The 14,918-nt window shown below is 33.3% G+C and overlaps 1 protein-coding gene across 16 annotated transcripts in view; it reads right to left on the bottom strand.

Moving 5' to 3' along the window:
- SYNGAP1 (synaptic Ras GTPase activating protein 1) overlaps positions 1–14,918 on the bottom strand; it is a 343,920-nt gene that overhangs the window by 48,342 nt on the left and 280,660 nt on the right. For all 16 annotated transcript variants that reach the window (XR_008847792.1, XM_056539466.1, XM_056539472.1 and 13 more), the window contains 4 exons: positions 6,657–6,801; positions 6,378–6,522; positions 5,732–5,971; positions 3,567–3,768 (listed from right to left, as the gene is read on the bottom strand). Coding sequence is in view for 15 of the 16 variants with exons in the window: in XM_056539466.1 (XP_056395441.1) it covers positions 3,567–3,768; positions 5,732–5,971; positions 6,378–6,522; positions 6,657–6,801 (732 nt within the window). In the remaining variant the exon portion in view is untranslated. The remainder of the gene's footprint in view (positions 1–3,566; positions 3,769–5,731; positions 5,972–6,377; positions 6,523–6,656; positions 6,802–14,918) is intronic.

The raw sequence follows: 14,918 nt of genomic DNA, 5'->3' as shown, positions 1-14,918 counted from the left end.
ACATAGTATACAGCATAGAATAGTATAGTACAGTATATACTATATAGTATACAGCATAGAATAGTATAGTACAGTATATACTACATAGTATACAGCATAGAATAGTATAGTACAGTATATACTATATAGTATACAGCATAGAATAGTATAGTACAGTATATACTATATAGTATACAGCATAGAATAGTATAGTACAGTATATACTACATAGTATACAGCATAATATAATATAGTACAGTATATACTACATAGTATACAGCATAGAATAGTATAGTACAGTATATACTACATAGTATACAGCATAGAATAGTATAGTACAGTATATACTATATAGTATACAGCATAGAATAGTATAGTACAGTATATACTACATAGTATACAGCATAGATTAGTATAGTACAGTATATACTACATAGTATACAGCATAGAATAGTATAGTACAGTATATACTACATAGTATACAGCATAGAATAGTATAGTACAGTATATACTACATAGTATACAGCATAGAATAGTATAGTACAGTATATACTATATAGTATACAGAATAAAATAATATAGTACAGTATATACTACATAGTATACAGCATAGAATAGTATAGTACAGTATATACTACATAGTATACAGCATAGAATAGTATAGTACAGTATATACTACATAGTATACAGCATAGAATAGTATAGTACAGTATATACTACATAGTATACAGCATAGATTAGTATAGTACAGTATATACTACATAGTATACAGCATAGAATAGTATAGTACAGTATATACTACATAGTATACAGCATAGAATAATATAGTACAGTATATACTACATAGTATACAGCATAGATTAGTATAGTACAGTATATACTACATAGTATACAGCATAGAATAGTATAGTACAGTATATACAACATAGTATATAGCATAGAATAGTATAGTACAGTATATACTATATAGTATACAGCATAGAATAGTATAGAACAGTATATACAACATAGTATACAGCATAGAATAGTATAGTACAGTATATACTACATAGTATACAGCATAATATAATATAGTACAGTATATACTACATAGTATACAGCATAATATAATATAGTACAGTTTATATACTAAATACTAGTATAGTATACAGCATAGAATAGTATAGTACAGTATATACTACATAGTATACAGCATAGAATAGTATAGTACAGTATATACAACATAGTATATAGCATAGAATAGTATAGTACAGTATATACTACATAGTATACAGCATAGAATAGTATAGTACAGTATATACAACATAGTATATAGCATAGAATAGTATAGTACAGTATATACAACATAGTATATAGCATAGAATAGTATAGTACAGTATATACTACATAGTATACAGCATAGAATAGTATAGTACAGTATATACAACATAGTATATAGCATAGAATAGTATAGTACAGTATATACTACATAGTATACAGCATAGAATAGTATAGTACAGTATATACTACATAGTATACAGCATAGAATAGTATAGTACAGTATATACTATATAGTATACAGCATAGAATAGTATAGTACAGTATATACTACATAGTATACAGCATAGAATAGTATAGTACAGTATATACTACATAGTATACAGCATAGATTAGTATAGTACAGTATATACTACATAGTATACAGCATAGAATAGTATAGTACAGTATATACAACATAGTATATAGCATAGAATAGTATAGTACAGTATATACTACATAGTATACAGCATAGAATAGTATAGTACAGTATATACTACATAGTATACAGCATAGAATAGTATAGTACAGTATATACTATATAGTATACAGCATAGAATAGTATAGTACAGTATATACTACATAGTATACAGCATAGAATAGTATAGTACAGTATATACTACATAGTATACAGCATAGATTAGTATAGTACAGTATATACTACATAGTATACAGCATAGAATAGTATAGTACAGTATATACAACATAGTAAACAGCATAATATAATATAGTACAGTATATACTACATAGTATACAGCATAGAATAGTATAGTACAGTATATACTACATAGTATACAGCATAATATAATATAGTACATTACACTACATAGTATACAGAATAATATAATATAGTACAGTATATATACTAAATACTAGTATAGTATACAGCATAGTATAGTACAGTATATATATATATATATATATATATATATATTTAATACTAGTATAGTATACAGCATAGTATAGTACAGTATATATATATATATATATATATATTTAATACTAGTATAGTATACAGCATAGTATAGTACAGTATATACTACATAGTATACAGCATAATATAATATAGTACAGTATATACTACATAGTATACAGCATAATATAATATAGTACAGTATATATACTAAATACTAGTATAGTATACAGCATAGTATAGTACAGTATATACTACATAGTATACAGCATAATATAATATAGTACAGTATATATACTAAATACTAGTATAGTATACAGCATAGTATAGTACAGTATATATATATATATATATATATATTTATATATTTAATACTAGTATAGTATACAGCATAGTATAGTACAGTATATAGTATACAGCATAATATAATATAGTACAGTATATACTACACAGTATACAGCATAATATAATATAGTACAGTATATATACTAAATACTAGTATAGTATACAGCATAGTATAGTACAGTATATACTACATAGTATACAGCATAATATAATATAGTACAGTATATATACTAAATACTAGTATAGTATACAGCATAGTATAGTACAGTATATATATATATATATATATATATATATATATATATATTTAATACTAGTATAGTATACAGCATAGTATAGTACAGTATATAGTATACAGCATAATATAATATAGTACAGTATATACTACATAGTATACAGCATAATATAATATAGTACAGTATATATACTAAATACTAGTATAGTATACAGCATAGTATAGTACTGTATATATATATATATATATATATATATATATTTAATACTAGTATAGTATACAGCATAGTATAGTACAGTATATAGTATACAGCATAATATAATATAGTACAGTATATACTACATAGTATACAGCATAATATAATATAGTACAGTATATATACTAAATACTAGTATAGTATACAGCATAGTATAGTACTGTATATCAAATAGCAGATAGTATAGAATAATATACAGGGAAACGTCTTTGATACGACCACCAATTGCATTGAAAAGTGGTCTTCTATTAAAGGGGAGGGGGTGTTCTTAAAAGAAAATGGCGGCTATATAAAGTCTTTGGTGGACTGAAAATCCATCACACAAAATGTGATCAGGATAAGGAGGTGGTCTACACAATGAGGTGGTCTCTTTTGTAGTGGTTTCACTGTACAGTTTCCACAGTGTTTCCCAACCTTTGGCTCTCCAAAGGTGACATCTCCTACCATGCCCTAGTATACACTGGTAAACAATAATGCCCCCCCCCATGGTGTTGGAATACACAAGCAGTGCTGCACTCTGCCATAGATATATTAATACTTACTTTACTTAGCTGGGGGATCACTTCCCATAACAGGGCGTGCAGGGTACTCAGCTCCCGCCCCAGATCGATGTAGCCCTCGAAGTTGCTGCTGTTGGTGAGCGCATCCATGTTGGAGATCTCGTACAAGAAATTCTGCATATTGGCCAACTCCGTCTCCAGGAACTCATTCATGAAGGACATGTGCTCTTCCTTACTGCTGAATCTGATGAGAGCGGCATCTCAGTATTGATCTATATATATGTATACAAAACTACTTCCTGCCCATTGACCAGATGGACTGGTCCTTCATACCCCCAAAGCAACCACCCCTCATTCCATCAGCTCACTGTCCCCTCTGTGTGGCCCAGGTGTGTAATCATGCAGCATTATATGTCTAAGTAATGGGAGAAACATAAGTTCCCTTAAAGTGTACCTGTCAATAACAAAAACTATTTATATATTGTAGGAAATAACATATTATTCTGTAATATACATTGGTTAATAATGTGTATATTTTTGTCCCTGCAGCTATTGCCTGTGTGTCTCTGTGACAAGGCCAAATACAGGAAGAGTGAATGTACAGGGCTCTGTACACCAAGGACAAGCGGGGCTACGTACACCGAGGACTAGCGGGGCTCTGTACACTGAGGACAAGCAGGGCTCTGTACACCAAGGACAAGCGGGGCTACGTACACCGAGGACAAGCGGGGCTCTGTACACTGAGGACAAGCGGGGCTCTGTACACCAAGGACAAGCGGAGCTACATACACCGAGGACAAGCAGGGCTCTGTACACTGAGGACAAGCGGGGCTCTGTACACTGAGGACGAGCGGGGCTCTGTACAATGAGGACAAGCGGGGCTCTGTACATCAAGGACAAGTGGGGCTACATACACGGAGGACAAGCAGGGCTCTGTACACCGAGGACAAGCGGGGCTCTGTACACCGAGGACAAGCAGGGCTCTGTACACTGAGGACAAGCGGGGCTCTGTACACTGAGGACAAGTGGGGCTCTGTACACTGAGGACAAGTGGGGCTCTGTACACTGAGGACAAGCGGGGCTCTGTACACCGAGGACAAGCGGGGCTCTGTACACCGAGGACAAGCAGGGCTCTGTACAACGAGGACAAGCGGGGCTCTGTACACCGAGGACAAGCGAGGCTCTGTACACCGAGGACAAGCGGGGCTCTGTTCACCGAGGACAAGCGGGGCTCTGTACACCGAGGACAAGCGGGGCTTTGTATACTGGGGACAAGCGGGGCTCTGTACAACGAGGACAAGCGGGGCTCTGTACACCGAGGACAAGCGGGGCTCTGTACACCGAGGACAAGCGGGGTTTTGTATACTGGGGACAAGCGGGGCTCTGTACATTGAGGACAAGCGGGGCTCTGTACACTGAGGACAAGCGGGGCTCTGTACACTGAGGACAAGCGGGGCTCTGTACAGTGAGGAAAAGCAGGGCTCTGTACACCGAGGACAAGCAGGGCTCTGTACACTGAGGACAAGCGGGGCTCTGTACAGTGAGGACAAGCAGGGCTCTGTACACTGAGGGCAAGCAGGGCTCTGTACACTGAGGACAAGCAGGGCTCTGTACACTGGGGACAAGCAGGGCTCTGTATACTGGGAACAAGGGGGGCTCTGTACACTGAGGACAAGCGGGGCTCTGTACACTGAGGACAAGCGGGGCTCTGTACACCGAGGACAAGCGGGGCTCTGTACACCGAGGACAAGCGGGGCTCTGTACACCGAGGACAAGCGGGGCTCTGTACACCGAGGACAAGTGGGGCTCTGTGCACAGAGGACAAGCAGGGCTCTGTAAACTGAGGACAAGCTGGGCTCTCTACACCGAGGACCAGCAGGGCTCTGTACACTGAGGCTCTGTGACATGCTCCCAGCTCACAAAGCAGGATGAGTGACAATTCGGGAGACTGCACAAAGCCCTGCTTGTCCTGACCTCACTTTCTGTATTTGGACCCAAAAATATACATATTATTTATTTAATGTATATTATCAATATACATATAATGTATTATCTACATTATATAAAAAGTTTTTGCTAACGACAGGCACACTTTAAGTAGTCAGAACCGTTGAGGTTGTGTCACAGTGTCACCCCAATGTATAGGCTGGCCTAGGCTCCCCTCTCTTTCCCTGTGCCACTCCCCATCCCCTGCCCCCTACTCTCACTTGAAGTTGAAGTTGGCCAGGTTCTGGATGACCTTAGCGATGAGGGTGAGGGTCCTAGATGTTTGCTCATCAGGATATTCCTGCATCAGGCCGAAGAGGCTGGGGGACATGATGGCCGGACACAGGAAGCGGAGGAAGAGAGAGGCACTGATGAGTCGATCTGCTATGTCTTCACGGCCGCGCTCCGCACAGCGCATCCTCCATGAAGCAAAGACTTCTTTTAACTCCCGGGGAAACACACTAAGAGTGGAAGGAGCAAGTAGAAACAGTAAAGACGAGAGTTAGAAGCCTTGACATAACAAGCACTTAAAGTGTACCCCTCGTCTACACAGACAGCGAAGGCAGACCCGATATCCAACATCTTACGACCTAGTGAATGGCTGCCTTCATTGTATGTGCCAGGTACACTTTAAATGTAAAATATAAGGGAGCGGGAGGCACAGAAAGACTGACAGAGAGAAGGATAATAGTCGTGAAGGTGAGTATAATAAAGAATACAAGAGGGATGGGAAATACAGAGAGGAAAGGATATTGTCGGAGCACGAAAAGGGGAGGGGAGGGGAAAAAGTCAAATGTAATGGAGAATGACTAACATATAATGTCTTATTCTTTTCCTGGAAATGACATCACATGACCAGACACTGACCAATGGGAGTTGAAGACTTTGCAAAGCGCAAGTTCGCAGCACATCCTGAGATTGGCCTGGTGATCGGGCAGGGCAGAAGGCGGACAACGCATGGGGTCAACCTCGCAGTCCTCCTCTGATTCATACAGAGCCCGAATAAACTCACCTGCCAAGGGAGAAGGAGCGTCAGTAAGGAACACGGGTCCGTAATATACAAAGACACATTATTTATTTGGGTATGGTATATACTGATAATAAAGAAAAAGAACATAAAGAAAGATGAAGAAAGAAGCCTCTTACCAATGGCTTCCTTGAGGTATCTCTGTCCTATCAGTTTCAGAAACTCCTCTATGGCTTTAGTTGCAAGTGTGTTCTCACGGAGAATAAGGTGCTCTCTATCAAGGAAGCGATCGACCTCTGTCATAGCCATATCCGAGAGGAAGTCCTGAGAAGAAAGACACGGACCAATGTATGAATGGATTATAGGCTACCGACACATTACATAGACATGCCTCAACGTACAATGGCCTCAGGTTACAATATATTCTAATACAATGGCCTCAGGTTACAATGTATTCTAATACAATGGCCTCAGGTTACAATATATTCTAATACAATGGCCTCAGGTTACAATATATTCTAATACAATGGCCTCAGGTTACAATATATTCTGTATACAATGGCCTCAGGTTACAATATATTCTGTATACAATGGCCTCACGTTATAATATATTCTGTATACAATGTCCTCAGGTTATAATATATTCTGTATACAATGTCCTCAGGTTATAATATATTCTGTATACAATGGTCTCAGGTTATAATATATTCTGTATACAATGGCCTCAGGATATAATATATTCTGTATACAATGTCCTCAGGTTATAATATATTCTGTATACAATGGTCTCAGGTTATAATATATTCTGTATACAATGGCCTCACGTTATAATATATTCTGTATACAATGACCTCAGGATATAATATATTCTGTATACAATGGCCTCACGTTATAATATATTCTGTATACGATGGCCTCACGTTATAATATATTCTGTATACAATGTCCTCAGGATATAATATATTCTGTATACAATGGCCTCAGGATATAATATATTCTGTATACAATGTCCTCAGGTTATAATATATTCTGTATACAATGGCCTCAGGTTATAATATATTCTGTATACAATGGCCTCAGGTTATAATATATTCTGTATACAATGGCTTTAGGTTATAATATATTCTGTATACAATGTCCTCAGGTTATAATATATTCTGTATACAATGTCCTCAGGTTATAATATATTCTGTATACAATGTCCTCAGGTTATAATATATTCTGTATACAATGTCCTCAGGTTATAATATATTCTGTATACAATGTCCTCAGGTTATAATATATTCTGTATACAATGTCCTCAGGTTATAATATATTCTGTATACAATGTCCTCAGGTTATAATATATTCTGTATACAATGGCCTCAGGTTATAATATATTCTGTATACAATGGCCTCAGGATATAATATATTCTGTATACAATGGCCTCAGGTTATAATATATTCTGTATACAATGGCCTCAGGTTATAATATATTCTGTATACAATGGCCTCAGGATATAATATATTCTGTATACAATGGCCTCAGGTTATAATATATTCTGTATACAATGTCCTCAGGATATAATATATTCTGTATACAATGGCCTCAGGTTATAATATATTCTGTATACAATGGCCTCAGGTTATAATATATTCTGTATACAATGACCTCAGGTTATAATATATTCTGTATACAATGTCCTCAGTATATAATATATTCTGTATACAATGGCCTCAGGATATAATATATTCTGTATACAATGGCCTCAGGTTATAATATATTCTGTATACAATGGCCTCAGGATATAATATATTCTCATACAATGGCCTCAGGATATAATATATTCTGTATACAATGTCCTCAGGATATAATATATTCTGTATACAATGTCCTCAGGTTATAATATATTCTGTATACAATGTCCTCAGGTTACAATATATTCTGTATACAATGGCCTCAGGTTATAATATATTCTGTATACAATGTCCTCAGTATATAATATATTCTGTATACAATGGCCTCAGGATATAATATATTCTGTATACAATGGCCTCAGGTTATAATATATTCTGTATACAATGGCCTCAGGTTATAATATATTCTGTATACAATGGCCTCAGGTTATAATATATTCTGTATACAATGGTCTCAGGTTATAATATATTCTGTATACAATGGCCTCAGGTTATAATATATTCTGTATACAATGTCCTCAGTTTATAATATATTCTGTATACAATGGCCTCAGGTTATAATATATTCTGTATACAATGGCCTCAGGTTAAAATATATTCTGTATACAATGGCCTCAGGTTATAATATATTCTGCATACAATGTCCTCAGGTTACAATATATTCTGTATACAATGGTCTCAGGATATAATATATTCTGTATACAATGGTCTGAAGTTATAATATATTCTGTATACAATGGTCTCAGGTTATAATATATTCTGTATACAATGTCCTCAGGTTATAATATATTCTGTATACAATGTCCTCAGGTTATAATATATTCTGTATACAATGTCCTCAGGTTATAATATATTCTGTATACAATGGTCTGAGGTTATAATATATTCTGTATACAATGGCCTCAGGTTATAATATATTCTGTATACAATGTCCTCAGGTTATAATATATCCTGTATACAATGGCCTCAGGTTATAATATATTCTGTATACAATGGTCTCAGGTTATAATATATTCTGTATACAATGGCCTCAGGTTATAATATATTCTGTATACAATGACCTCAGGTTATAATATATTCTCATACAATGGCCTCAGGTTATAATATATTCTGTATACAATGTCCTCAGGTTATAATATATTCTGTATACAATGGTCTCAGGTTATAATATATTCTCATACAATGTCCTCAGGTTATAATATATTCTGTATACAATGGCCTCAGGATATAATATATTCTGTATACAATGGTCTCAGGTTACAATATATTCTGTATACAATGGCCTCAGGATATAATATATTCTGTATACAATGGTCTCAGGTTATAATATATTCTGTATACAATGTCCTCAGGTTATAATATATTCTGTATACAATGTCCTCAGGTTATAATATATTCTGTATACAATGTCCTCATGTTATAATATATTCTGTATACAATGGTCTCAGGTTATAATATATTCTGTATACAATGGTCTCAGGTTACAATATATTCTGTATACAATGTCCTCAGGTTACAATATATTCTGTATACAATGTCCTCAGGTTACAATATATTCTGTATACAATGGCCTCAGGTTATAATATATTCTGTATACAATGTCCTCAGGATATAATATATTCTGTATACAATGGTCTCAGGATATAATATATTCTGTATACAATGTCCTCAGGATATAATATATTCTGTATACAATGGCTTTAGGTTATAATATATTCTGTATACAATGGCCTCAGGTTATAATATATTCTGTATACAATGGTCTCAGGTTATAATATATTCTGTATACAATGTCCTCAGGTTATAATATATTCTCATACAATGGTCTCAGGATATAATATATTCTGTATACAATGTCCTCAGGTTATAATATATTCTGTATACAATGGCCTCAGGTTATAATATATTCTGTATACAATGTCCTCAGGTTATAATATATTCTGTATACAATGTCCTCAGGATATAATATATTCTGTAATGGCCTCAGGTTATAATATATTCTGTATACAATGGCCTCACGTTATAATATATTCTGTATACAATGGCCTCAGGATATAATATATTCTGTATACAATGTCCTCAGGTTATAATATATTCTGTATACAATGGTCTCAGGTTATAATATATTCTGTATACAATGGTCTCAGGTTATAATATATTCTGTATACAATGTCCTCAGGTTATAATATATTCTGTATACAATGTCCTCAGGTTATAATATATTCTGTATACTATGTCCTCAGGATATAATATATTCTGTATACAATGGCCTCAGGTTATAATATATTCTGTATACAATGGCCTCAGGTTATAATATATTCTGTATACAATGGCCTCAGGTTATAATATATTCTGTATACAATGGCTTTAGGTTATAATATATTCTGTATACAATGTCCTCAGGTTATGATATATTCTGTATACAATGTCCTCAGGTTATAATATATTCTGTATACTATGTCCTCAGGTTATAATATATTCTGTATACAATGGCCTCAGGTTATAATATATTCTGTATACAATGGCCTCAGGTTATAATATATTCTGTATACAATGGCCTCAGGTTATAATATATTCTGTATACAATGGCTTTAGGTTATAATATATTCTGTATACAATGTCCTCAGGTTATAATATATTCTGTATACAATGTCCTCAGGATATAATATATTCTGTATACAATGTCCTCAGGTTATAATATATTCTGTATACAATGACCTCAGGTTATAATATATTCTGTATACAATGGCCTCAGGATATAATATATTCTGTATACAATGTCCTCAGGTTATAATATATTCTCATACAATGGCCTCAGGTTATAATATATTCTGTATACAATGTCCTCAGGATATAATATATTCTGTATACAATGGCCTCAGGTTATAATATATTCTGTATACAATGTCCTCAGGTTATAATATATTCTGTATACAATGGCTTTAGGTTATAATATATTCTGTATACAATGTCCTCAGGATATAATATATTCTGTATACAATGGCCTCAGGTTATAATATATTCTGTATACAATGGTCTCAGGTTATAATATATTCTGTATACAATGGCCTCAGGTTATAATATATTCTGTATACAATGTCCTCAGGTTATAATATATTCTGTATACAATGGCCTCAGGTTATAATATATTCTGTATACAATGGTCTCAGGTTATAATATATTCTGTATACAATGGCCTCAGGTTATAATATATTCTGTATACAATGTCCTCAGGATATAATATATTCTGTATTCAATGTCCTCAGGTTATAATATATTCTGTATACAATGTCCTCAGGTTATAATATATTCTGTAATGGCCTCAGGTTATAATATATTCTGTATACAATGTCCTCAGGTTATAATATATTCTGTATACAATGTCCTCAGGATATAATATATTCTGTATACAATGTCCTCAGGATATAATATATTCTGTAATGGCCTCAGGTTATAATATATTCTGTATACAATGTCCTCAGGATATAATATATTCTGTATACAATGTCCTCAGGATATAATATATTCTGTAATGGCCTCAGGTTATAGTATATTCTGTATACAATGGCTTTAGGTTATAATATATTCTGTATACAATGTCCTCAGGTTATGATATATTCTGTATACAATGTCCTCAGGTTATAATATATTCTGTATACAATGGCCTCAGGTTATAATATATTCTGTATACAATGGCCTCAGGTTATAATATATTCTGTATACAATGTCCTCAGGTTATAATATATTCTGTATACAATGTCCTCAGGATATAATATATTCTGTATACAATGGCCTCAGGTTATAATATATTCTGTATACAATGGCTTTAGGTTATAATATATTCTGTATACAATGTCCTCAGGTTATAATATATTCTGTATACAATGTCCTCAGGATATAATATATTCTGTATACAATGGCCTCAGGATATAATATATTCTGTATACAATGTCCTCAGGTTATAATATATTCTCATACAATGGCCTCAGGTTATAATATATTCTGTATACAATGGCCTCAGGTTATAATATATTCTGTATACAATGTCCTCAGGTTATAATATATTCTGTATACAATGGCCTCAGGTTATAATATATTCTGTATACAATGGTCTCAGGTTATAATATATTCTGTATACAATGGCCTCAGGTTATAATATATTCTGTATACAATGGCCTCAGGTTATAATATATTCTGTATACAATGGCCTCAGGTTATGATATATTCTGTATACAATGTCCTCAGGTTATAATATATTCTGTATACAATGGTCTCAGGTTATAATATATTTTGTATACAATGGCCTCAGGTTATAATATATTCTGTATACAATGTCCTCAGGATATAATATATTCTGTATACAACGGCCTCAGGTTATAATATATTTTGTATACAATGTCCTCAGGATATAATATATTCTGTATACAATGGCCTCAGGTTATAATATATTCTGTATACAATGTCCTCAGGTTATAATATATTCTGTATACAATGGCCTCAGGTTATAATATATTCTGTATACAATGGCCTCAGGATATAATATATTCTGTATACTATGTCCTCAGGATATAATATATTCTGTATACAATGGCCTCAGGATATAATATATTCTGTATACAATGGCCTCAGGTTATAATATATTCTGTATACAATGGCCTCAGGTTATAATATATTCTGTATACAATGGCCTCAGGATATAATATATTCTGTATACTATGTCCTCAGGATATAATATATTCTGTATACAATGGCCTCAGGATATAATATATTCTGTATACAATGGCCTCAGGTTATAATATATTCTGTATACAATGGTCTCAGGATATAATATATTCTCATACAATGTCCTCAGGTTATAATATATTCTGTATACAATGTCCTCAGGTTATAATATATTCTATATACAATGGCCTCAGGTTATAATATATTCTGTATACAATGGTCTCAGGTTATAATATATTCTGTATACAATGGTCTCAGGTTATAATATATTCTGTATACAATGGTCTCAGGTTATAATATATTCTGTATACAATGTCCTCAGGTTATAATATATTCTGTATACAATGTCCTCAGGTTACAATATATTCTGTATACAATGGTCTCAGGTTATAATATATTCTGTATACAATGTCCTCAGGATATAATATATTCTGTATACAATGTCCTCAGGATATAATATATTCTGTATACAATGGTCTCAGGTTATAATATATTCTGTATACAATGGTCTCAGGTTATAATATATTCTGTATACAATGGTCTCAGGTTATAATATATTCTGTATACAATGGCCTCAGGTTATAATATATTCTGTATACAATGGCCTCAGGTTATAATATATTCTGTATACAATGTCCTCAGGATATAATATATTCTGTATACAATGACCTCAGGTTATAATATATTCTGTATACAATGTCCTCAGGATATAATATATTCTGTATACAATGGCCTCAGGATATAATATATTCTGTATACAATGGCCTCAGGTTATAATATATTCTGTATACAATGTCCTCAGGTTATAATATATTCTGTATACAATGTCCTCAGGTTATAATATATTCTGTATACAATGGCTTTAGGTTATAATATATTCTGTATACAATGTCCTCAGGTTATAATATATTCTGTATACAATGTCCTCAGGATATAATATATTCTCATACAATGGCCTCAGGATATAATATATTCTGTATACAATGTCCTCAGGATATAATATATTCTGTATACAATGTCCTCAGGTTATAATATATTCTGTATACAATGTCCTCAGGATATAATATATTCTGTATACAATGTCCTCAGGATATAATATATTCTCATACAATGGCCTCAGGATATAATATATTCTGTATACAATGGCCTCAGGATATAATATATTCTGTATACAATGGCCTCAGGATATAATATATTCTGTATACAATGGCCTCAGGTTATAATATATTCTGTATACAATGGCCTCAGGTTATAATATATTCTGTATACAATGTCCTCAGGATACAATATATTCTGTATACAATGGCCTCAGGATATAATATATTCTGTATACAATGGCCTCAGGTTATAATATATTCTGTATACAATGTCCTCAGGTTACAATATATTCTGTATACAATGGCCTCAGGATATAATATATTCTGTATACAATGGCCTCAGGTTATAATATATTCTGTATACAATGGTCTCAGGTTATAATATATTCTGTATACAATGGCCTCAGGATATAATATATTCTGTATACAATGGCCTCAGGATATAATATATTCTGTATACAATGGCCTCAGGATATAATATATTCTGTATACAATGTCCTCAGGTTATAATATATTCTGTATACAATGTCCTCAGGTTATAATATCTTCTGTATACAATGGTCTCAGGTTATAATATATTCTGTATACAATGGCCTCAGGATATAATATATTCTGTATACAATGTCCTCAGGTTATAATATATTCTGTATACAATGTCCTCAGGTTATAATATATTCTGTATACAATGTCCTCAGGTTATAATATATTCTGTATACAATGGCCTCAGGATATAATATATTCTGTATACAATGGCCTCAGGTTATAATATATTCTGTATACAATGTCCTCAGGATATAATATATTCTGTATACAATGGCCTCAGGTTATAATATATTCTGTATACAATGGTCTCAGGTTATAATATATTCTTTATACAATGGCCTCAGGTTATAATATATTCTGTATACAATGTCCTCAGGTTATAATATATTCTGTATACAATGG

Source organism: Hyla sarda, chromosome 9 (assembly GCF_029499605.1).
Source record: "Hyla sarda isolate aHylSar1 chromosome 9, aHylSar1.hap1, whole genome shotgun sequence".
Lineage (NCBI taxonomy): Eukaryota > Metazoa > Chordata > Amphibia > Anura > Hylidae > Hyla > Hyla sarda.
This window is presented reverse-complemented; position numbering and strand designations above follow the sequence as displayed.